The sequence below is a fragment of the Aotus nancymaae genome, unplaced genomic scaffold, assembly GCF_030222135.1.
Source record: "Aotus nancymaae isolate 86718 unplaced genomic scaffold, 86718_ANA_hifiasm-v0.15.2.pri h1tg000029l, whole genome shotgun sequence".
In the NCBI taxonomy this organism is placed as follows: domain Eukaryota; kingdom Metazoa; phylum Chordata; class Mammalia; order Primates; family Aotidae; genus Aotus; species Aotus nancymaae.
The window spans coordinates 36,668,144-36,691,424 of NW_026988442.1; the positions used below are offsets into that span (position 1 = coordinate 36,668,144).

Consider the following 23,281-nt stretch of genomic DNA (forward strand, 5'->3'; position numbering starts at 1 on the left):
GAGCACGTGAAGGTGTTGGGTGTCGCCTCCACACTCCCACCAGCCACCCTGACTGGCGCCGTGCGGCTCCACAAGCTCAGCCCCAGCCGCAGGGCCTTTGCACGGCAGCCAGGCTGCAGAGCCGGCTCCTGTCCACATTCAGTTCCACTGTACCCTGCAGACCCTCAGAGACCAGCATCGAAAGGGCTTCTCCGGTGAGCCCCCGTCATCTGCTGATTCCCTTCACTGCACCGTCCCACCTTAATCGTTGCTGCTACACATTCATTTCTCTACAGTCTCTCTCCCTCCATCTAGTGGGCCCATCATTACAGATGTCCCAGTTCACAGGTGAAAAACAGGAGAGTTGATGAAAGTGCCCAAGGCAGCTGCTCTGCCATAAAACAGTGATTCAGTCTCTGGCAAAGGGGGCATGTGGTGCCACAGCAGTGCCAAGCTCTGGTCTAGGTGCAGGGGCACAGCTGCCACTTCATGAAGCTTATGCCATCTGCTCCCAGATGACAGCAGGGTCCTGGACCTCGTCCCAGGAAAATGAGACCCCACGCTGGACTGGCTTCTGTGAGATGCCCCAGACGCCATGATGGTGAGGTCTGGGCCTGGGGAAAGGGATGTCTATTACTTTTCTAGGTTCATTGAAATATAACTGATAGGCAAATAAATGTACATATTCAAAGCATACAATTTTGTAAGCTCAGGCATATATTTATACCAAGAACCTCTTACCACATTCAGGATAATGAGCATGTCCATCACCTCGAAAGTTCCCTTGGGCAGGTTTTTTGAGGGGTCCCAGGTAGGATCCCGCTCACCTGCAGCCTGGGCAGGAACGGGAGAGGGCGGTAATTTCCCATATGACCACTAGAGGGCTCTGTGGCCCTCAAAACTGTCCCATCAGGAAGGCTCCCACCCCTCAGGGAGGTACTATCCTGCCTCATCTCCTGATGTAGCGAATGGCTCTGACATCCTTCAGGGTGCAAAGCCAGACTCACGGAATCATTCCGTATAGACGGCTCTTCTCCCCACCACCCTGGTTCCACCCACCCCTGTCCCTGCTCACCTCTCCCTCCATTAGGCAGTTCCATCCACCTCCCTCCCCAGCATCTGGGCCTGGTGGACAGCAAAGTCCTCTGGAACCAGCCTCCATGTGGACAGTCCACCAGCAGACTGCAAAAATGCAGATTCTGTGGCAGGAGGGCCGGCAATGCTGCGCGTCTCACAATCTCACAGAGGCTGCGAGTACCGCTGGCCTTCAAGGTGCGTGAGGGGGGTCTCCTAGGGTCTCCTCCTCCACTCTTGTCCTTCCCCATGGCCCTTCCTCCTCACAGAAGTGGGAACATCTCCCTCACACCCCCTACTTCTCACCCAGTCACTCCTCTACCCTCTGGGGCCCCCGCTGCCTCCAGGAGAAAGTTCCAACTCCCGACCGAGACCCATGCCCCTGTAGACGTCCACAGCTGCGGTACAGCTGTTTCCTTTAACGAGTTTTCCTATCTGTATAGTGGGCTGACTCTGCCAGGTGCACAATGCACGCAAGCTCTCGAGTCTTGCCTCTGGATCTGAGCCCACCCTGGGCCTGGACCAATCGCCCCTCTTTCCCGAAGAACTTTGACCTGTCCCCAAGGCTCTGTGAAGGTGTGCTAACCCCAGAGCTCTCCGTTAGCCCCGCAGGCGGGTCAGACACCTCTTCCTGTCTCCTCCAGTCCCCTCCCTGCACCAGGGCCTTTGTCCCTCTGCCTGTAGTGGCCTATTCATGCGTCTCACTAGCCTGCAGGAGCTGCGACCATTTCCCCAATGCCAGGCACCGGCGTGGCACGCAATCAGTCAGGGCTCAGGTTGCTACTCATGTGAGAACGTTGCTGGCTGATCTGTGCAAGTCATCTTTGTGGAATTAGGTCCCAAAGTGACCTAAAAAGTGGGGGTGGGGCAGCTTCAGAATTGTCTGGAACCTTCTCCAGCCTCTGGCTGCATCTGGCAGTCACATCCAGGTGGAAGACGAGGACAGGTTTCAATCCTACAGCCACTACTGACCAGCCCCGGCTCCCAGCAGCCTCCAAGCACTCCCAGGCTCCCAGGGCTCGGCGGGGACTGCTCTTCTTTGAACACACCCGGCCCGCCTGTGCCTTCCCCATCTAGATGCTTCTACACCAAGGGCCTGAAAACTGTTTCCATAAAGGGCCAGAGAGTAAAATACTGTCTGCTTTGTGGGCCGGCGGGTCTCCAGGTCTCTGTCAGCCAAGTGCAGCTGTGGGCAAAATGTACTGAAAGAGACTTCATTTGTGCTCAGAGAAGCCTCATTGACAAAACCAGGCAGCTGCAGTGAGCTGATGCTCTTCCTGCCAGACCCCTCCAGAGTCTTCACACCATGAGGCCGGACGAAGCACTCGATTCTTCCCCTGGACTCCCCAGGCACAATCTTCCCACCCCAGGGGACCGGATGGCCTTCCACTCAACTGCAAGGACTCAGAGATGTTTCTAAAGAATAAAAGATGACTCCGGCCAGGACCCGGCCCAGCACAAGGGGCCTGGGGGAATTCAGTGTCTCCTGAGGCCACGGGAGCGGATGCAAGGTCTTTGGCTTCCGCTACTGACTGATTGTCACACACTGGCCTGCCGACAGTCTTGCCCCTGCCCCTGGGAAATGGACCCTTGGTGGGCTGAGTTCTCTCGGGAAGACTCACACTGAGGACTGATTTGGGGACAAAGAGGACAAAGGTTTGCCCCATTCAAGGCCTGAGTTCCCGGTCTGAGCAGGCCTTGGACACAAAAACTGGAACTGCCTTTCTGGGTAAACCGAGGTCGGTGGCTGGGTGGTCACTGCAGTGACGTTATGCATCGTGTCCCGAATGCCCTTGGAGCAGTGTCAGGGAGGAAGTGCCATCCCTGGCCGGGGGGCTCGCCTGCACTGCAGTGTCACCCTCAGGGGGCAGATCCTTGCCCAGCGTCACACCATGAGGAGGTGACCAGGCTGGGACCGGAGCTCAGAGCTCGGGGTCTTACCCAAGAGGGTGAGGCAGGTGGGTGGGGCATGAGCTCTTGGCTCCATACAGGCAAGAGGGGACCCCCCAGGGTCACCCTGAAAAGGGGCCATGGCTGGATAGCCACACCAGAGGTGGGGCATGGATGGACTGGTGGGACGCAGACTGGGTTCCAGGCAGACAGGAGCTGTGTTTGGGTCTCTGTGGAAGGCCACGGTGCCCAGGGACCCCAGGGGAGTTGCCACATTCTGCTTCAGGCCTAGCAAGCCTCCATGTTTACCCAGCCAGGCGTTCCGGGGGGCTGTGCAGGCGGCTGGGTGAACAGTGGGAGGAGACTTTCTGTTGGCCGCAGGTGTCTGGGAGGCAGGACGGGATCCTACCTCCTTCCAGGCAGCAGGGCCCCGGGGGCTGTCTCCCACTCCCCAACAGCCAAGTCCCTCCAGGCCACCCCGGGGGCTGTCTCCCACTCCCCAACAGCTAAGTCCCTCCAGGCCGCCCCGGGGGCTGTCTCCCACTCCCTAACAGCTAAGTCCCTCCAGGCCGCCCCAGGGGCTGTCTCCCACTCCCCAACAGCCAAGTCCCTCCGGCAGCCCCGGGCACTGTACACTCTCCACTAACTCCAGCCTCCCCATGGCCGCGGACGCACAGGCCTAGCTTCAACCCACTGCAGAGATGCACGCACAGGCTCAACGGGCAAGGTGAGCCCAGCTGGGGTGCATGCCCCTGCAAGGCTGCCGTCCTCTGCAACGTCCAGGGCGCCGTCCCTCTCCCCAGCATTTGAGGGAGGACAGAGTAGGCTGTGGGCTCTTCAAACCGGCAGTGACAAGCAGCGTGGCGCCAGGCGAATGTTCCACCTCTCTAATCCCCAGTTTCCCCGCTGGAAAGTGGGGTGAACCCTTGATGTCCCTGACCGCATCCCTGGGCAGACAGCAGCACTCGTCGCTGGAGTGGTGGCAACAGCACATAAACACGCAGTGCCTGGAGAGCAGCTCGTCCGCAGCGCGCCCACAGTCACGTGCTGGGCGCACAGGGGGCCCCGGGTCTGGGGAGGCGGCAGGTCCCAGGGTTATGCTCCTTGCCCTGGTAACCTGGTGACGCACTGAGACTGGGGCCTGACGCAAGCAGAGGTGCCCAGACCTGCCAGTGGCAGGCCTGCCGTCTCGGGACTGTGGCCAACGGGCTCCTCAGCCGACTTGGCTCAGCCCAGGGACTCTGGGCTCCACCACCAACCCCGGGCATCCCCAGAAGTGGGGAGGCCACACCCTGTGCTGCCTGTTCCATGAGTCCTCCCCACACCTGGCGAGCCCAGGCTCAGAGATGCGCCGCAGCCCCAGGGCTGCCCACGTGCCACCTCCTCCCTGCGGTTCCCAGCCTGCTCTTTAAACAGCCGATTCCTGCCTCACATTGTGGAGTCATACATCCTGGGTGCAGAGATGGAAGCCATTAAGAGATTAACTCTGCTCTGCCCTCTGGTCCACCTGCTGACAGATATCCCAACGGCAGGGCTCTGGGCGGCTGACGTGGAGCTGGGAGTCCACTGTCGGCGGGGGGCAAGTCCCCACTGGCCCTGCCCTTCCTGCCCCTGACTTGTGGAGGCTCGAAGGGGAAATTCTTGGGGTTTCCAGAATGCCCACCAATGCTCACAACTCTGATAGCTAATCAACACGCAGGACTGGAGCGGGGAGTGGGGTCCCTCCTGCAGGGCTCTGTCCTCCTCACACTCCCGCGCCCACTTCACTGGGTCCTTCCCAGCTCGGCCTCAAGAGCAGCTCACCCCGGCTTCCCGGCCACGGCCCTCAGCGTCCTTCATGCGTGCACCTGCTCCTGTCTGAGCCCATCCAACTCAGCAGCATCACCCCCGGGACTGGCGCACAGCCACTTCCCAAACGCAAGGGGAGTTCCGCACACCCTGTGTGTGTGCTGGGTAGAGATCTGTCGGGTGGACGGACGGATGGACGGATGGACGTGCGTTCACAGCCAGCAGTGGCTGGATCTATGCTCTGGGTTAAAGCCCTAAATCCCCAGGGGGTGGATGCGACCGTCAGCCCATTTCACATATGGGGGACCTGAAGCCCCATTCTGGGGAACAGGGACAGGTCTGACGGCACGTGGCCAGTACTGGTGGAGCTGGGATTAAACTCAGACCCCGGGACCCGGTGTCCTGTTGTCTCTATGGCTCTCCACGGCACTGTGACCACATGACCGGCTGCTGGTGGAGCACGGGTGCGAGGGCAGAGCCGCTACTTCCCTTCCGTCTGGGTCTGGGCTGCAGGCACCTTTCCCTCCACGACCCCGGCAGGCGCAGAGCCCAAAGCCAGCCCCTCGTCTCCACCATCCTGTTGCATCAGGCCTCTGCGTGGACCTGGAACGCCCTCCTGCACCGCCCGCCCAGGTGCCTCCCTGCTTTCAGCCTCATCCTGCCAGGACTGTCTCCACTCAGCCCCGAGGGATATGGGTCAGGATGGGGATCAGCCTAAGCTGCTTGTGGCCCAGCCCTGCCTCCCCAGCTGAGGGGTACTCAGAGGGGCTCCCCCAGGCCCCCATGGTCACATCTCCTGCATGGCATTGTCACCACCAGGCAGCTCCTCATCTCCCTCCTGGAACGTCAGCTCCATGACAGCAAGCACGTGTGTGCTGCCCACGCCCCGGGACCCCGCACAGAGCCTGGCACCCAAGACTGCTCAGGAGCCAGCTGAGTGCGTGAGTGGATCACGAAGCCTCTTCCCAGCCCAGCTCCTCACTCCCCGCCTTCCTCCAGCATCTCAGAGGCCCACCTGGTGGGTGCTTTCCTCCCATTTCAGGGGAGGAAATTGCTATCAGGTGGGCTGCTCAGCCCGTGTCTTCCTGCCCTGAATCCGTTTCTTGCAAAGGCCACCACTGGACCCCATCCATGTTTTTACAAGGGGTGCCCCGCTGCTGCTGAGGCCCTGGGCCACAGATGGGAGGGTGTGGCACTTACTGAGGACAGGGCGTCTTCTCTCCTCCGCCCCTGGCTGTGCCGGCTGATGAAGGACCGTGCAGACAGCTTGTAGTGGCTCAGCAGGCACGTGATCACCACCACCATCACCATCATCACCACCACGATGATGATGATCTGAACGAACTCCAGCTCCGCTGTGGAGACAAAGAAGGACACGTGAGACCCTGGACACCCGCAGGCTGCCGTGCTCAAGGCTCAGCCCTTCTGAGCTTTTGCACCCACCTAGGGGAACGAGAGTGCAACCCAGACTCAGGAAAGCCCCCGCCACTCTCCCAGCAAGGTCACAGGCGATGCCTGGGAAGCAGCTCTCCTGGTGGGGGAGGGGGAAGTGCTGGTTGGGAGAGCGCCTCAAAGGTGTCCTGGGACCCCAATACTCCCTCTGTAGGGACTGACCCGAAAGAGGTAATGGAACAGGCAGGAGGGGCCCTGCTCTCTGCCTCAGAACTTCCTGGAGCTGCTCTACGAAAGCACAGCATGACGTGACCAGCAGAAAGGAAGCCCTGCACAGCAGCTCCTGTCGCTGGGCAAAGGCTCAGGCAGATGGTCACAGACCCTTCACCTGTTTTGGGGGCCCAGGGAGGAGGCAGTTGGGAGGAGAAAGGGACCCCTGAGTGCAGAGAGAGGAAGTTGGCACCAAATTTGGGGTTGGAGCTCTGTGGAATTAAACAAGGAAGAGCTACATGTGAACATGTGTACCCAAACCTATGCACACCTGACACTCCTACATATACGTCAACACCCCAACACACATGCCCCAACACTCCTACACACACACCAACACAAATGCCCCAACACTCCTACACACACACTCCTACACACACATCAACACCAACACACACCCAACACTCCCAAACAAATAACACCCCAACAAATACCCCCAACACTCCTACATATGTCAACACCAACACACACCCAACACTCCTACACAAATAACACCCCAACACATACCCCCAACACTCCTACACACACATCAACACCAACACACACAACACTCCTGTACACACGTCAACACTAACTCACACCCAACCACACTGCTACACACAGTTCCCAACAGACACAAATACACATAAATAACACACAAACATAGACACAGCGCACCACACACACCCACTCACATACACGGCTATCCCACGACTCACAAACAACGCCACGCTCAACAGGACGGGGGTGTCAGGACCCCCCTCTTGGTGAAAAGGCCTCAGAAAAACCAAGTTCCAGATGGCTGCAGATGCTGCAATTCGCATCTTTTAAGATTGTTTTTTTTTTTTTTTTTTTCATTTTTAGTTCGTTTTTCCCCTAGAAGGCGGAAAAGCCCTCAAGTGCTGGAATAGGAAGAAGGTTATTTTGATCCTGCCTGAGTCGGGCAGTTTCTGCTGACTCCAGCGGGTCTGTGCTGAAGCGGCCTCAGCAGCTGGCCGAGCTCGGTGCCAGCAGAGCCCCCAGCAATGGGCAAGGCGCCGGGTCCCCTGGAGGTGACACGGCAGAGTGGGCACCAGCCGTGGCGTCTGGGGCCAAAGCTCCTCCAGACTTGCCCGGCCCAGGACAGCCTGGCCAAGGTGTGCAGGAATGTGACTCCCCAGACCCCGACTGGCATGGGGGCGGGGAGGACTCCCCAGGGCTCCCTGGCACTCACAACCAATTACCCAGGCTCCCTGGGGGCCTGGGTTCAAGCTCAGTGCCACTAATTTGGCTCCTCCTCCTCCCAGGATGGAGGAACCAAAGCTGGAGGATGGGATGGGTGGTGGGCAGGTGTCAGGTGGGAACTGCAGAAGCAACCTGCAGTGCGGAGCCAACGCCAGGCGCTCAGGCCCTCCGACAGCCCAGGCCAGCGCACTCCAAGCCTGGCAAGGCCAACCGCCTCCTGCCACCAGCCTCGATTTCCCCAAGGCAGGAAAGCAAGGCATCCTAGGTGGGAATGTCACTGTCTGTGAAGCGGCAGGTGCCTCTCCACACAGAAGCACTCCCACGTCCGTGCCCACGGCTGCCCCTTCTTCCCCCCCAGGTTTTCCAGAACTTCCCAGCGGCGAGGCACTTTATGCATCTACTCAACCGCTCAGCGCCGCTGTCTAGAGGATGTTATTGAGCCAGTGCTTCTCAGCTGGGGCTGCGTCTTGCCCCCAGGGGACACGTGGCAATGTCTGGAAACACTTTTGGTTGTCACAACTGCGGGGTGCTCCTGGCATTGAGTGGGTGGAGGCCAGGGGCCGTGGTAACCGTCCTGCACTGAAAGGACCGTCCTCCGGGACAAAGAATATTCGATCCAGTGGGTTGTGTGGTGGGCCGGGCACAGCTCAGAACAGGCATTTTTTTTTTTTGAGTTGGAGTTTCGCTCTTGTCGCCCAGGCTGGAGTGCAGTGGCACGATCTCGGCTGACTGCAACCTCCACCTCCGAGGTTCAAACGATTCTCCTGCCTCAGCCTCCTGAGTAGCTGGAATTATAGGCATGTGCCACTGCACCCAGCTAATTTTGTATTTTTAGTAGAGATGGGGTTTCTCCATGTTGGTCAGGCTGGTCTCGAACTCCCAACCTCAGGTGATCTACCTGCCTCAGCCTCCCAAAGTGCTGGGATTACAGGTGTGACCTGCCGTACCCGGCCTAAAACAGGCTTATCATCCCCATTCCACAGGTGAAGGAGGAATTCCTCAGAAGGAAAGTGACTCCCTCACCAAGTCCAAGACCATCAAGCTGGCAGGGTCCTCCCACCAGGCGGCCGGCCTCTGCACCAGGAAATTCTATCTGAGCCTAGGCCTGGGCCGGGGTTTCTGGGCGAGATGCATCCCCATCTCACCCTGGTAGGGCCAGGAGGGAAAGAAGGAACTACCCAAGGGCTTTGGTGAGACTGTCCCAAGCCCTGAGAAGGCTGGGCCCCTGCCTGCTGGGAACTCAGGCCCCAAGCCCTGGCTGCCTGTGGGACACCCGAATGTTCCTGGCCAGGACAGACCAGGTTTCAGACCCAGGTCGCTGTGGCCACACCTCCTGTCTCCCCAGATGAGGCAGGTCCAGGGCCTGTGCAGCCTGGCCTGATTCTGTAGGGCCCAGGTCCGTCTGTTAGCGCTCAGGATAAAGCCGCATTCAGGGGACACACAGGGCCGGCTTTGTGCAACGCCCACGCCCCCCCACCCCCGGGGACTGAAGTTCCCTGCCCCCCAACCCTGTGCACTCTTCACCCCAGTCCCCCCACTCCCCAGCTGTCTCCAGGGGCCCTGCCCACACCAGCCCTGGAGGGAGGGAGGTGTGTGGCTCTCTTTGTCCCTGTCCCAGCCCCGGTAACCCGCAGGACACAGACAGCAGTGGCGAGACAGTAGCTGGGGCTGCAGGGCTGGCGGGACGCAGGGCAAAGGAGGAGGCCCCTGCAGACTGAAGGGGTGTGGACAAACTCTCATGGCTCTCCCGGCCCCACCAGGCTCGGCCCCAGGGGCAGGAGGATCTGACTTCTGGATGCCTGTGTCCACAGAGTGAGAAAATCGCTCCCAGAAATGAACACCAGGCTCAGCAGGACGTAAAAGCGTCACCTTGGTCCCCAGGCCACCAACCTCCACTGAGTCACAGGCCCAGGAAAATTCACACGGGGAAGGGGAGGGAAAAACTCTCCAGAAAAGAGAAACTACAACTGACTGCTGGCTAGATTTGGTGATCCAAGGGCCTAGGTCCAGGCTTAGGAAGAGGGAGATTAGCAAGGGTTCTCGAGACTACAGCTCAGGGGAACCCTGGAGAGGGCCGGGGCGGTGGCAGGGAGGCTCAGTGGCTGGCTCAGTGGGTCCAGGTCCTGGCCTGGCTCTGGGGGACCCTCTCTCAGTCCATGGCAGTCTCCCTGTGTCAGCGGGGGGGACACTGTGCAGCAGGATGTGTGGGGGGCATGTGCTCAGTGCGCAGTGCTCCCTGGAGGTGGACCCGGACGCTCCCTTCCGTCCCGGCTCCACCAGAACAAGGGTGGCCCAAACCCATTCACCCTCAAAGAGACACGGACCTGCTCTGGAATCGCAGAGGGAGCATATAACGGAAGACCTGGAGGGCTCCCTGTAAGGTGGGCACTGGGGCTTTTGGTGCAGAGCACAGAGGGAGAGGCAGAGGGCCAGCTGAGCAGAGGCTGGAAGCCGGACCCTCCTGGATGCCCCTGGACACGCCCATACATGGAAGTGTTGAGGGGGGCAGGAGAGGCACCCCAGCCAGCAGCTGGGTCACCGCCACCCATTAGGAAAGGAACACCCTGGGCTGAGTATTCTGGCCAAGGAGGCCCCGAGATCTCTATCCAAGCCCCACCAGCCCGGATGCTGTGCTTGAGGAAGGCTGGTCAGGCACAGCAGCATCGGGGCCCATAAACAGGCCCAGTGAAGACTACCCTTGGCCATGGGGTGAGGCGGCACCCTCCCATGCACCTTCACACCCATGCTGCTGCTTCCAGGAGACACTCAGCTTTAGGGGACAGGAACGCATTTCTCTGGGAAGTGGACCCTGCGAGCGCCTGCTGGTGAGGTCAGCTGCAAACTGGAGACCCAAAGGCACGTGCACTCACGATCCCTGGCCCCCCATCGTGTTCCCACCTGGCACCACAGGAGCAGGGCTGTGGGCAGCCACCTTCTCCATAGTCCTGGTCCCAGGACCCACCTGTCCTGGGGCAGCCACGCCCTGACAGCCTGCTTCCCCCGCCACACCTCCCCGGGATGCCTGGGCCTCAGCATGCAGGCCTGTACGGCTCACTCCGGGGCCCACTGCAGCCCTTCATCAAGCTTGGGCTCCCTCCCCAACTAAGTCCACACATCCCTCTGGGCAGGCACTGTGAATCCACCAGCAAAGACCCCTTGGGGGAGAGAAAGGTGCCTCCCCAAAAGGGCCTCGGAGTCAAGTTCAAAACATGATGTGTGCATGAAGCGGCACGGATACAGACATGGCTCTCCACCCATGGCGGCTCAGAGAATCTTCTTGTGCACCTGTATTTGTTCTGAGGAGTGCAGGGAGGCTGGTAGGGCCCAGTCCCAGTCGCAGCTCGAGAGCTGGACTCTCAGGATCAGATGCCTCGTGGGCAAGGAAAGGAACCCCAGCAGGACAGCGAACGAGAGGCGGAAGGAGAGGCAGCCGGTGCGCCCATATCCCTCCCTCTCTCCAGAGGACCTCGGAGCCAGCTGTGAAGCCGTGGTCCTTTACGGCTGGAACCTCATGCAAAAGTTTTAAAAGGGCCAAGCAGGCCACACGCAAGGCATCTGTGGGGCGGGCAGCTTCAGGACTTCTGGCCAAGAGTTGGGCCCCAGGTCATTCAGCGACTACCGGCAGATATGGAGCCACATCAATCCTGCCTCAGTTTCCCTAATCTGACAGACTGCCCCTTTACCAAGGCATGGGGCAAAGACATCCCAGGTCAAATACCCAGTATGACAGCTGCAGGGGTGGGTCCTACCCCTGTCTCTGACCTAGGCTCCACTCTGTCGTCACCACAGGACTCACTGCCAAGCAGTCACAGATCACAGAGCCCGGAGCAGGAGAGGGCAGGTGGTCGGGTCCACACCCACACTCACTGTACGGTACTCACTGTAAGTACTGTCATGACTCTAACACATGCCCCAGGCCCACTGAGCTGAGCCTCCCCAACTTAGGTGCTACTGCCATGCCCATTTTGCAGATGGAGAAACTGAGGCTGAGGGAGAAGTAGCACCAGATGATGCAACTAGGAGCAGGGTTCAGTCTTGAACCCAGAGCCGCCATCTAGGAACTCTAAAGGGGGAAGGGCTTCAGTCCCCTGCTGAGTTTTCCTAGCTCTCCCACGGCGTGAGTCCGCCGGCCCCCTGCCCCGGGAATCCCAGGTTGTGGTTCTCATGTCCTGGTCCCGTCCTCATGCATCCGTCGTCTGTGTGACGCTCACTGGGCGCCTCTACCCCTGCGAGCCGAAGTTACCTCATCTGTAAGAAGAGAACCGACCAGGGGGCAGGGGTGGAATACTGGATGCGAGCGCTCAGAACCCGGCAGAACACAGCACACTCAGCTGCCACCACTGTCACAACTACTGACACTCCGCTGGGGACAAAAGCAGCCCTCATCCCACAATGCTCCCTGGAAATGCTGAGGTTTGCCGAGCTGCAGAGTACAAGCCTGCTCAGCCCGGCATTTCCTGACGGGCTTCTGTCCCCAAGGTGGAAGGCTGGAGCTCAAGTCAGTCCCAAAAGATTACCCAGGATGGTGGCTGGACCCAAGGCCCCCAGGGAGCTAACAGGCACTGGACCCCACTACAAGGGCCCGCAGTGCCCACAGAAGCCACTGGGAAGGAAACATCGCCTCGCTCTCCTGCTCTGGGTATCAAGCCTGTGCTGGTGACGTGGAGGGCCGGGGGGCTCCTGCCGTTTTTCTTTGTAATTTTCCCCTTGGGGAGGGTGATGAATACGGTAGGTTCTTGGGGGCGACCAAGCCCATCTTCCACACACAAAATAAGGTCACTCTAATTCAATTTAGTGTCCTCTTTTTTTGTGAATAATTTCACATTCACAGGTTCGTGCGCCTTGCTGGAGAGGCCCCATCCTCCTTCCTTTAGCAGTCTCCTCCAGAGACAGGTACAGTCCCCCTAGGGGCGCGGGGGCAGCCTTTCCTGGCTCGCCCTACCCTGGCAAGAGAGGAACCATGAGCTGGCAGCTCCCTAGATGCCAGGCAGGGAGGCCAAACCGTTTACACACAGCATTCTGCAAGGTCAGCACTCACAGGACTCCTACTTTGCAGAGGAGGAGACTGAGGCTGGGAGAAGCAAGGCGGCTGCCAAAGACCACACAGTCCAGGGCTCAGACCCAAGTTCCTCTGACCCTAAAGCCAGAGTGTTCGTGGGTTTTAGGACCCACTGTCCCAGCCCCAGCAGTCCTGAGTGCGATTATCGCAGAATGCCAGAAACAGCGGGAGATCAAGCTGGGTGCTGGGGCTCGTGTTGAATGTGACTGATCTTCAGGGTCAATAAAAACTGCCTGGAGTGTTGCCCCCAGTACGGCCCATGAAGCTGGTATTTATGGCCTGTGGTGACCACCTCTCCACCAGCGCAGAGCAAAATCCGGACGGTGAGGAAGGAACTGGGTGCCAGGAGGTCCGGGCACCTCCCATGGCATTATGTGGACACTGACAGCTGCCCTCTCCTTGGCCACTTCCAGTGTGCCAAACCCACCTCCACGAAAGACTTCACTCTGTCTCTGAATTTTTCATGACAAGCCCCGAGGGGCGGCATTGGCTCCAATCACAGGCCAGGGGACAGGCTAGGCCCAAAAACCCCCACGTCCCGGCTTCCGAGTCCTTTGCCTTCTCTCTCTGGGAGCCCTTGGTGGAGGGACAGCCTGTGGACCCTCTCTGACAAAACAGTCGAAGAGACATTGGTTAAAAAAGGACGCCAATCATATAGAAACAGTTGTCAAACTCTGAAGCAGATTTGTGACACAGGAATGATACACAGGGTGACACGTGTGCCACAGAAATATATATCGCATTAAATGGCCTTGCAGTGGACACCACAGAGTCCAGAGCTGGGAGGCCTGTAAGGGACCCGGGGCTGTGGAATGAAGGGAGTGGTTCCCACCTCCCGCAGTGTCTTCAGTGCAGTCAGGTGACCATGGTCAAGTGCCTGCATTTGGGATCCGAGGGAACCCCCCTTTTCAGCTAGAGCTCAGGTAAGGCAAAGGCACAATTCTTTCCGGTCCAAGTTTCTGGACCTCTGTTCTTGGGGCAGAGCCTGGACCTGAACTGAGGGCAGAGCAGGGGCCTCAGGGTTTGGATCCCCGTGTGGATGCTTCTCGGCTGTAAATGAGGAGAGGGTCGCTGGAGAATTTGTTAATGTGCAGGAAGAACAGCCCATGGGAGCACTGGAGGGGGTGCTCCAGTGATGGAGTTTCTCAGAAATAGCGGGGATGATAACAGGGTGCCGGGGCTCATTTCTCTCTCCTCAGCGGGGGAGCTGGGTGCAGAGTCCACCTGGCTCCTGCCTGCCCCACGGAGGTTTCCAGACCAGACGACCCCCCTCCACCGCCCCCAAGAGTCTGTCCCAGGGGAGGGACAGCTGGCGTCCTTCCTGGTTAACAAGCAGCCCGTGCACGCGGCCCTGTCTGGCCTCCTGGCCGCACACCGAGGAATTAGGAATTGGCACTGTCTGAAATTTATGAAAATCTAATCTTGTTAGGTCTGCCTGGATGAGACCCGCCTGGCGGGGCCTCATTGTCATTCCGCAGAGCCCCAGCAAGCCTGGGGTTCCAGCCACTTCATGTACTGCCCCCACCTCCCTGCCCACCCCCACTACATTTGAATAGGAACCCAGCTCCCCGCCCTCCCATTCCAGTCCCCCAAATTTTAAGTACAATCAAACCAGCCGTCAAAGGAATAACTTTCTGATCGCTCTTGGTGCCATTTCAAACACCCCCGACGGCACGTCTATTTCTTAGGGTAAGACCTTTTATGGGTAAAAAAAATGTGCTGTCTTTCTCTTGAGGTTTAGGGGGTGGGTGGCAAATCTAGGCCGGTTTTCTCGTTTTTAAAACCAGACTGTACTGCTTTCAGAGTGCTTGCTTTGTGGCAAGCACATGGCTGAGCGCCTGGCACTTGGACAGGTGACCCTGGGACACTGTCCCACGTTGGGGAGGTACACAGAGGGGACAAGTCACGTGGTCAGCGAGGGTGGGGACTGGGGCCCACATCAGGGCCTGAGCTGACTTCCTGCCCTGCTGTTCTGGGTAGAGTCTTAGGGTAGAGGTTAAGAGCATGCAGCCTGCACCCAGTGGCCCTGGGTTCGAGTCCTTGCCTTGCCATTTGCTGTGACCTTAAGTAAATCTCCCAGTACCCTCAGCTGGGAAGAAAATGGAGAGATAACAAAGTCCCCTGTTCACAAGGTTGTAGCAAGAACTACTTGAGTCAACTTCTCGGAACCTCTTCAGTCAAGAACTCCAAGCTCTGGGCAGGGCTCCTCCTACACCTGTCCCCTCTCTCCACAGGACAGGAGCTGCAGACATCCAAACCCACAGTGAGTGGTGAAGGGTCCCTTAAGCAGCCCCAGTCCAGCACCATCGCTTATGGACAGTGTAAGCTGGAGCACCTCTGCAGAGTGAAACAGCAGCCTCGGGACGTTTGCAGGTGTGAACTTTTGCTCCAGCATATTGATGGCTGGGCGTTGATCACCTGTTTCCAGTTCCCCAGGCTCCTCCCCCATGTGCTCTGTTCTAGCCACCTGTTTTTTGTTCTGTAAAAGCACCAAGCACGACCCACCTCAGGACCCTGGCATGTGCTGTTTCTCCTGCCTGGAATGATCTTTCCTCAATATCCACATGGCTTGCTCCCTTCATTGCTTTGATCCCGGCCCCCACGTCCCCGCCTCGGACTAAAACAGCCCTCCGCCCTCCAGCCTCCAGGACCCCCATCCCTGTACCTGCTTTACTAATCTCTGCAGCCCTGATCTGGAAGCTGTATTTGACCCACCCAATGCTGCACCCCCTGCGTCTCCCCTCTGGAATATCAGTGCCCCAGAGTGGATTCAGGTGTCCTCAGCACCTAGAATGGTGCCTTCCCCAAAGGCAACCATGCAATGACTACATTGAATAAAGAAGCACGGTTATTCTTTATTTATTTTTTTGAGGTGGAGTCTTGCTGTGTCACCCAGGCTGGAGTGCAGTGGCGTGATCTCGACTCACTGCAACCTCCATCTCCCAGTCAAGCAATTCTTGTGCCGCAACCTCCCTGGGACGACAGGTGCCCGCCACCATGCCCAGTTAATGTTTGTATTTTTAGTAAAGGCGGGGTTTCACCTTCTTGGCCAGGCTGGTCTCAAACTCCTGACCTCAAGTGATCCACCTGCCTCAGCCTCCAAAAATGCTGAGATTACAGGCATGAGCCACCACACCCAGCCAAAGCACATTTATTCCGGTGTACACAGGTGAGGGTGCAAGAAGGCCCCCTGCAGGTCTGCACAAAAGGTCACAATCAACTGAGAACCACTGAAATGTCCCCGGCAGGGCTGACACCACCCCGAGGCACAGCCACCGGTCGATCTGCGTCCTCACAGGATGAGCCCAAACTGGGTTAAAAAAGAACAACAAATATATTTTTTAAAACACAGGTGAAATCTTCTGATGCACACCTATATTTATGAGTGTCTCTCTGCGTCTGCTTAACCAGGGACCAGCAGGGCACACATGAAACTGCCAGCTGTGGGTCCCTCGAGAAGGGACCAGAGACGGCAGGGATGTCCCCTTCCACGTAACACACTTCTGCAATCTCAGCACTCTGGGGTGCATACAATTAGATTTATAGTAAAAGAGGGAAAAAAAGATGTTAAGAAGCATCTGTCAGTATCCAAAACAGACAGCTGCTCCCGTAATGAGGTTTCCCAGGTGGTCTCTGCCAGGTGCTGTCACCTGGGCTGATGAGGGCCGCTGCGGGAGGGGCTCGGAATCAGGGTGGGAAGCCGGACCCCCTCTGCCTGGCCCTAGGAGCAGATACTGAACTGGGAATGGGTGGGGCTGGGAGGGCACCTGACCAGCCCTCCCCATGCCCCCGGCTAAGGCCCCAAGGTGACATCCAGGCTCCCCGGGCCTTCCCTCTCCCGGCCTGGAGGTAGGGGTGGTGTGGGGTGGCAGTACATGGATCCAGGCATACAGACTGCCCTGTGACACCCAATGGTCTACTGCCTCTCCTTACCTGGGCCACTCCAGAGAGAAAGGTGTCCCCTCTGGGCCTCCGTAATGCAGCCAGCAAATGCGATGGCAGACGGTGGTTCTGAGGGCGCTGTCTCACTACCCTGCCTCGAGCCCCACGATCCACACTCATGCCCACTGTCTAGAGGCCACTTCCACCTTTCCCTCCCTCACCTGGCCGACTCACCACAGCCTTTCCTCCACCCCTCCACTCTCCCTCCCTCCTGGGTGCCAGGATTGAGACTAACATGCCTGGCCTGCCTCCAATCTCAGGTCACATGTGCACCTGCACTTCCCTTGGGCTTGGTCCTCCCCCTCCAGGTTCCCACACTAACTCCCACTCGGCACCCCGCCCTCTGGCCTGAGCCTCTCAGGACAGGTGCGCCTGACTCAGCGTTGTACTCCGTCCCCAGCCAGCACAGACCCAAGAGAGACTTAGAGAGCAACGAATGGCACATGCCTGGCCTGTGTGTGCTTCTCTGTTAATGGTACCTTGTGCTAGTTTGCCACTCAGGTTAGGGGTGAGCTGCTTTTTTTTTTTTTTTTTGAGATGGAGTTTTGCCCAGGCTGGACTGCAATGACACAATATCAGCTCACTGCAACCTCCACCTCCCAGGTTCATGCAATTCTCCTGCCTCAGCCTCCCGAGTAGCTGGGATTACAGGCATGTGCCACCACACCCAGCTAATTTTGTATTTTTGGTAGAGTCAGGGTTTCTCCATGTTGGTCAGGCTGGTCTCGAACTCCCGACCTCAAGAGATCCACCTGCCTTGGCCTCCCAAAGGCCTGGGATTATAGGCGTGAGCCACCGTGCCTGGCCGAGCTGCTTTTTATACCACCCAGGGAGAACTGGGCAGAACCCCCTTCATTTCTGAGGCTTCGGGAGTTCCCAAGCAACACAGAGACACATGTCCTTCCCCTGCCACCCTGCAACCCCCAACCAGTGTCCCCAGTCATCTTGCAGGAGGTGGACCCGGAGGTGGCTGCACCTGTGGCCGTGGGTGAGCCCTGGGTCTGAAAGTGCGTTCAGGGAACAGGAAAGTGAATAACCTCTAGAATCATTTTAGAACCTGATGATTTCAGAATTCTCCTCCAATAAGAAAAGACAAAGCTGTGCTTTTTATCTTTCTTGCTATGATCAAATGGAAAGAACTGGTGGAATTTTTGTTTCTATTGTCACTGACATCGAGCACCTTTAAGCATCCACTGTCAGCAAAGTATCAATCAACGTTCGAGTCATTGGCAGAAGGGAGCAAATTCACGGAGAGCGAGCAGCCTCTGTTAACGGACACTTTGGAAGTGCATAGCACGTGAAAGTTATTTAAAATAAACCAAATGCATTTGTTAATTGAGGAGAGCGGAGGACAAATGGGGAGTGGGTGGGTGTGGGTGAGGGAGTCTGTGGTGCTGACGGCCACAGTCTTCTCGGAGGGCATTGAGCAGTGCCTGTCAACATTACACATGACTTGACCTTTCAACCCAGCAAGTTCAACCTCCAGAATCACATCTAATGGAAAAATTCACAGCCCAAAACATACATACAGATATACACAAAACACACACACATACACACACACATCCTCGCTCATATATATATATAAATGAGAATATCACTGCATGGGTTGTTTTTTTTTTTAGACGGAGTCTCTCTCTGTTGTCAGGCTGGACTGCAGTGGCGTGATCTCGGCTCACTGCAACCCCTGCCTCCCAGGTCCAAGTGATTCTCCTGCCTCAGCCTCCGAGTAGCTGGGACTACAGGTGCGCACCACCACACCCAGCTAATTTTTGTATTTTTAGTAGAGACGGGGTTTTCACCATGTTGACCGGATGGTCTCGATCTCTTGACCTCGTGATCCTCCCGTCTTGGCCTCCCAAAGTGCTGGGATTACAGGCATGAGCCACCGGGCCCGACTGGCATGTTTTTTTAATGAACAACTAGAGACCATCTAAATGCCACCAAACATACCGGGATAATGAGGCCATTAAAACAGATGACATAAATCTACGCTCAGCTCTGAGCAGGGGACACTGAGTCCAGAGCTGGGTCATCTCTATTGTGGGGCCACCCCACGTAGCAGGGTGTTCAGCGGCAACCCTGGACTCTGCCCACTAGAGGCCAGAAGCACCATCACCTCCCCATGCGACACTCAAACGTGTCTGCAGACATTGCCCAGTCCACCATCCAGCTCCTGGGAATTGAAACCAATTCAGTCTCACGATGGATGGATGTTAGCAATTATTGTGGGGCAGAAATAATGAAACTGGAACGGTAAATAAAACATGGATCCGTTTTTATAACAAATGCGAGGATTAAAAATTAAATTGTTCAAGATGGCTACTTCTAGATGAGGGGAGCTATTCCTTTTACTTTTTTTGTGTTCATAAATTGTTTGCAGTTTTAGCACAGATATGACAATTTTAATTTTTAAAATCTTAATAACATACCCAAAAGACTCTCGCCCGTGCACGTGTGTGCCTGCATGCGCTCACATGTGTGTTTCCAAGTGCCGGCCGACAGTGACGCACGCATGCCCTCGCCACTCGGCAAGCACCTCATGCTCCTTGGTAACCAGCAGATGTTTCTCTCAATTACTGATTTTCAAGAGCCTGGTGTTTCCTGACATGAACCAGGACGGCGGGCGGCGCCCGGGGGAGGAGAAGTGAACCGGGGCTCCGTTTCCAAGCCTCTTGGACAAAAAGCGAGGCCGTGAATCGGGTGGCACAATGCGGCCGGTATTTAGCCACTTCTCAATAGTGCCTCATTCAATCCCCGGGGCCTCATTGATGCCCGCCGCGTGCTGGAGAGCCTCTAAGGGTCAGCCGGCAACGAGCACCCTCTGGAGGGGTCTCAGCGCTATCCAGGGGTGGCTCTGCCTTTCAGGAGCAAGAGGGGCCCAGCTATTCTTGTTCTCCCCTGGGGGAGAGGCAGGGAGGTGGGCGGATGGCCAAGGTCGGACGTCAGAGAGGCTGCAGGAAGCTGTGAGGGTCTCAACAGGCCCCTTGCACCATCGGGTTCTGAGTTGAATCCAATTCAGTAAATACTCGGAGGGGAGCAGCTTAGTGGTTAGCAGGAGCCCTGGCGCTGGCCTGCCTGCATCCAACCCCCAGCTCTCCCCAAGGCCAAACATGGGACATCAGGAAGTCATTCATTCATTCTCCGTGCCTCAGTTTCCACATCTGGAAAAGCGGAACACCACTAGCACCCACTGCATGAGCTGCCGTGTGGATGCAGCGGAGTGAACAGCCACTAAGTGCAATGAACAGCACCTGGTGCATACTTAGGTGGGCAGTAAGTATCAGCTGCCAGTAAGAGGGCTGCTTGCTGGGTCCAACATGCCAGCTCTCCTGGGCCCCTCACCCCGACTTTATCACCAATCGCCCCTGATTGTGGGCCATGCCTCTCAGCCGCCAGCACCCTGGCCACCCTGGGAGCAGAAGCCAGGGTGCTTTCCTGGCACCACATCTTTGCCCAGCCTGGCACACCTGCCTGGGGTGCCTGCCCCCCTCGTGCTGCCCATTCTCAGTGGCCTGCACCTACCCCATTTCCAACGGCCCAGCCCCTGCAGTCACTTCCTTCTCTGGCTGTCTCTGGCAGTTTTAAACTCTCCCATGTGGTGGTTAATTTTGTAAATACCACCCAAGACATCTGCTATGACTTCTAAGAAAATGTCTAAGTCATGACTTAGCCTTTCCTCGGTCTATGTCTTGCTGCCATCATTGGTCTGGCCACTCTGTCAGATGCAACCGCCTCATCCTGCAGCCTCCTCAAAGCTGGCACGAGCCTGGCACGCAGGAGCACTTCGGTCTGGCCTCTAACTGGTAGACTCCTCTTTAACCCTCAAAGCCCAGGCCTGGTTGCCCGAGAATTGCCACATCCTGCATAGTAATAGTAACTACTGTGGTGTCAAGCATAGGCCACCACCATGTGGGACTCCCAGCTACAAGGAAGAGAGTGTCCCATCATGAGTGTCCCTTCACCAGTGTCCCTGACACCTGGTCCACAGGCAGCAAAGAGACCCACAGCCGGTCAACACGATCAGCCAAGCGACGTCCAGAGCAGTGCAAGGGCTCAAGGTGTGGGCTGGCTGTGGCACACACCTGCACCCCCGTTGGACCCTGCTACCTGCTACCTGAGTGCTACCCTCCTCTCTCTGGGCTTGTTTTCCCACCTTCAGCCCTCATGAGCAAATGGGGCCTCACTCATGCAATCAACATGACAGTTCCATGGTAAATGCCTCTCCCAAAGCCCAGCAAGTGGTAGCCACTCTTGGGTTGTTGCTAACAGTAACATTATAGAGATGGCCATTTCCACCTTCCTTCATGAACCCTCTGTTTGGAGCAGAAAGCAAAGGAGCTTGTGCTACAGACCTCTGTGCCCTCCAACATCATATGTTGAAGCTCCGACCCCTGGTGTGGCTGCATTTGAATTACTGTCTCTAAGGAAGTAATTAAGGTTAAAAGAGGTCATAAGGGTGGGGCCCTGATCCAACAGGATTAGTGACCTGATAAAAAGAAACAGGAGAGAGCTCGTTCTCTCCCCACTCCCTCCATGTGCTGGCCCCAAGGAAAGGCCAGGTGAGGACGCAGCCAGGAGGTGGCCATCTAAAGTCACAAAGCAGCCCTCACCAGAACCTACACTTGCTGGTCCCTTGATCTGGGACTTCCCAGCCTCCAGAGCTGCAGGAAAACAAGTGTCTATTGTCTAAGCCATACAGTCCGGGGTTATTTTATTACAGTGGCCTGAGCAGAATAGTATACCTTGTGTAGACAGACAGAGGGGGCTGAATGGAGGGAAATGAATTGCAAGGTGTGGAGGCAGGACCCCTGCCCTGGACGATGGACCTACAGAATCCCAGCTGCACCCCTTTGGGACAGAATATCAGCAACCTGCCCTCTGTCTCCATGCAGGGATGCCCGGGGGTGTCTGATTTTATTTTCCATGAAAGACATTTTCTTCTGTCATCTAAATCTATCCTCAGGGCTTTTCCCTTCCTATTCACTCACTGAGGCAGTGCATAGATTTATCGTGCCTCTGCTATATGCCAGGCCCTGCACAAGTGCTGAGAATTCATGACGACTGAGGCCAGGCCCCGGGAGCTGGGGCACGCAAATCCTACTATGATCTGCCCTCTTTGGGGCAAAGCAATTTGAACCTGTACCCCAGAAGTCAGACTGGACTTATATCTAGACAGACGAATGTGGACATATGAGGAATGGCTTGGAATCTTCTAAAGCCGTTCTGACCACAGTGAACCTGCAGTTCGGCGCCCTGAACTCCTGCTGTGCTTCATGCCCCGTATGAAGGGCTTTCCGTCATCTCGTTAATTTTCTCAGCAGCTTCCCACGAAGTACGCTTGTCTTATTATCATCCCATTTTCAGGATGAGGAATCTGAGGCTCAGGGAGGTGCAACAGTGTGCCCCCCAGAAAAGTCACAAAAGTTCGGGTGACAGGGTCAGACTTTCCCTGTGTCTGGGACACAGAGCCTGGTGCTGTGACCGCCATTCTCCCTAGTCACAAGAGTGGAATACAAACTCAAAACAAAGCACCCACCCTGAAAAGCAGCCTCCAGCAGCCCCAGTCCCTCCACCGACAGCGATATCCTCACCTCCTCCGACCCCTCGGAAGCAGCAAAAGGCAAAGACCTGAGTGCGTCAGGATCCTGACCGAGCTGGACGGTCACTGCCATCAAGAGCTGTGTCATGATGCATGGCGGCTGGATCAGAGGTCCTGGAAGGCCCCTGGGCCACAGGTGAGGCATTCCTTGCTACAAGTGTTTTCCAATTTTGGGAGGGAGAGTCTAGGAAATGCTGCTGGTTACACTGACGGTCGGCTGCTGAAGGGACCACTGAGCCTGGCCGCAGCCCGAGGAGAGGAGGGGCTCAGGTGGGAAGGGAGATCTCGCTAGAGAGGGGACTCTGGGGCAGCAAACGTGTGTCGGAGAGTGTCAGTGTGTCCACCTCCCACCTTTGATTGTTTGAGGTGTGCCCTTCCCTCTGAGGCATCTGTCTGCCTGTCTGTCTGTCTCCGGTGTGTTTGGGGTCTAAATCTGTTGAATCTTTCCCTGAGTCTCCATCTGTATGAGTCTCTTCCTCTTTCTTTTTCAGGCAACATGAAAAACAGATTACAAGAAGGAAGTTCTAAGCCTCCCAGCCACCAGCCGCCTCTCCCTGTCCCCGCCCCACGGGCGAGGCTATTCCAGCCCCTGCTATCACTTCCTTTCAAAGCAGCATCTTCCAGAAGCAGAAAATCCCGAATTCTGGAAAGACGAGGTTCTGACCAACTGTTCTGCGAAGGGAGCAGGGGAAGCTTCTGGAGGCATCTTTTCTCTAAGCATTGAGATGGGGGCACAGCAAAACTGTGGAAGGCAGGCGGCCCGGCTCTGGATTCAAATCCAGATGCAGCCACCTCCTATCCGTGTGGTGTCTGCAGTGACCAGGCCCTTTGCCTCGCTTCTTTATAGTAAGGCACTAATTAACAACAGTACCAGCCTCACAGGACTGCTTAAGGGCGAAGCGAACAGTGACATAGGCACCAGCTCTCTGAACACTAGCTGGTACACAGCAAGTGCGTAATAAATGGCGACCATCATTACACGGCAATGCAGGTGTCCTCGCCTGACCAGAAGAGCATGGTGAATGCATCAAGCATGTCAGGTGCATGTTAATTCATGACCTGGAGTGACTCATATTGAGCAG

At 56.9% G+C, this 23,281-nt stretch overlaps 1 protein-coding gene across 2 annotated transcripts in view; it reads right to left on the reverse strand.

Annotated features, from left to right (window-relative positions):
• The window catches only part of PMEPA1 (prostate transmembrane protein, androgen induced 1), a 63,763-nt gene that overhangs the window by 5,231 nt on the left and 35,251 nt on the right, over window positions 1-23,281 (reverse strand). Inside the window, exons 1-2 of one of the 2 annotated variants that reach the window (XM_064382545.1) lie at window positions 16,589-16,748; window positions 5,932-6,086 (exon numbers count right to left, since the gene is read on the reverse strand). In XM_064382545.1, the coding sequence (XP_064238615.1) occupies window positions 5,932-6,045 (114 nt within the window). In that variant the 5' untranslated portion in view covers window positions 6,046-6,086; window positions 16,589-16,748. Of the gene's footprint in view, window positions 1-5,931; window positions 6,087-16,588; window positions 16,749-23,281 lie in introns of those variants that run through there. The other variant, XM_021669104.2, reaches the window with a different exon arrangement.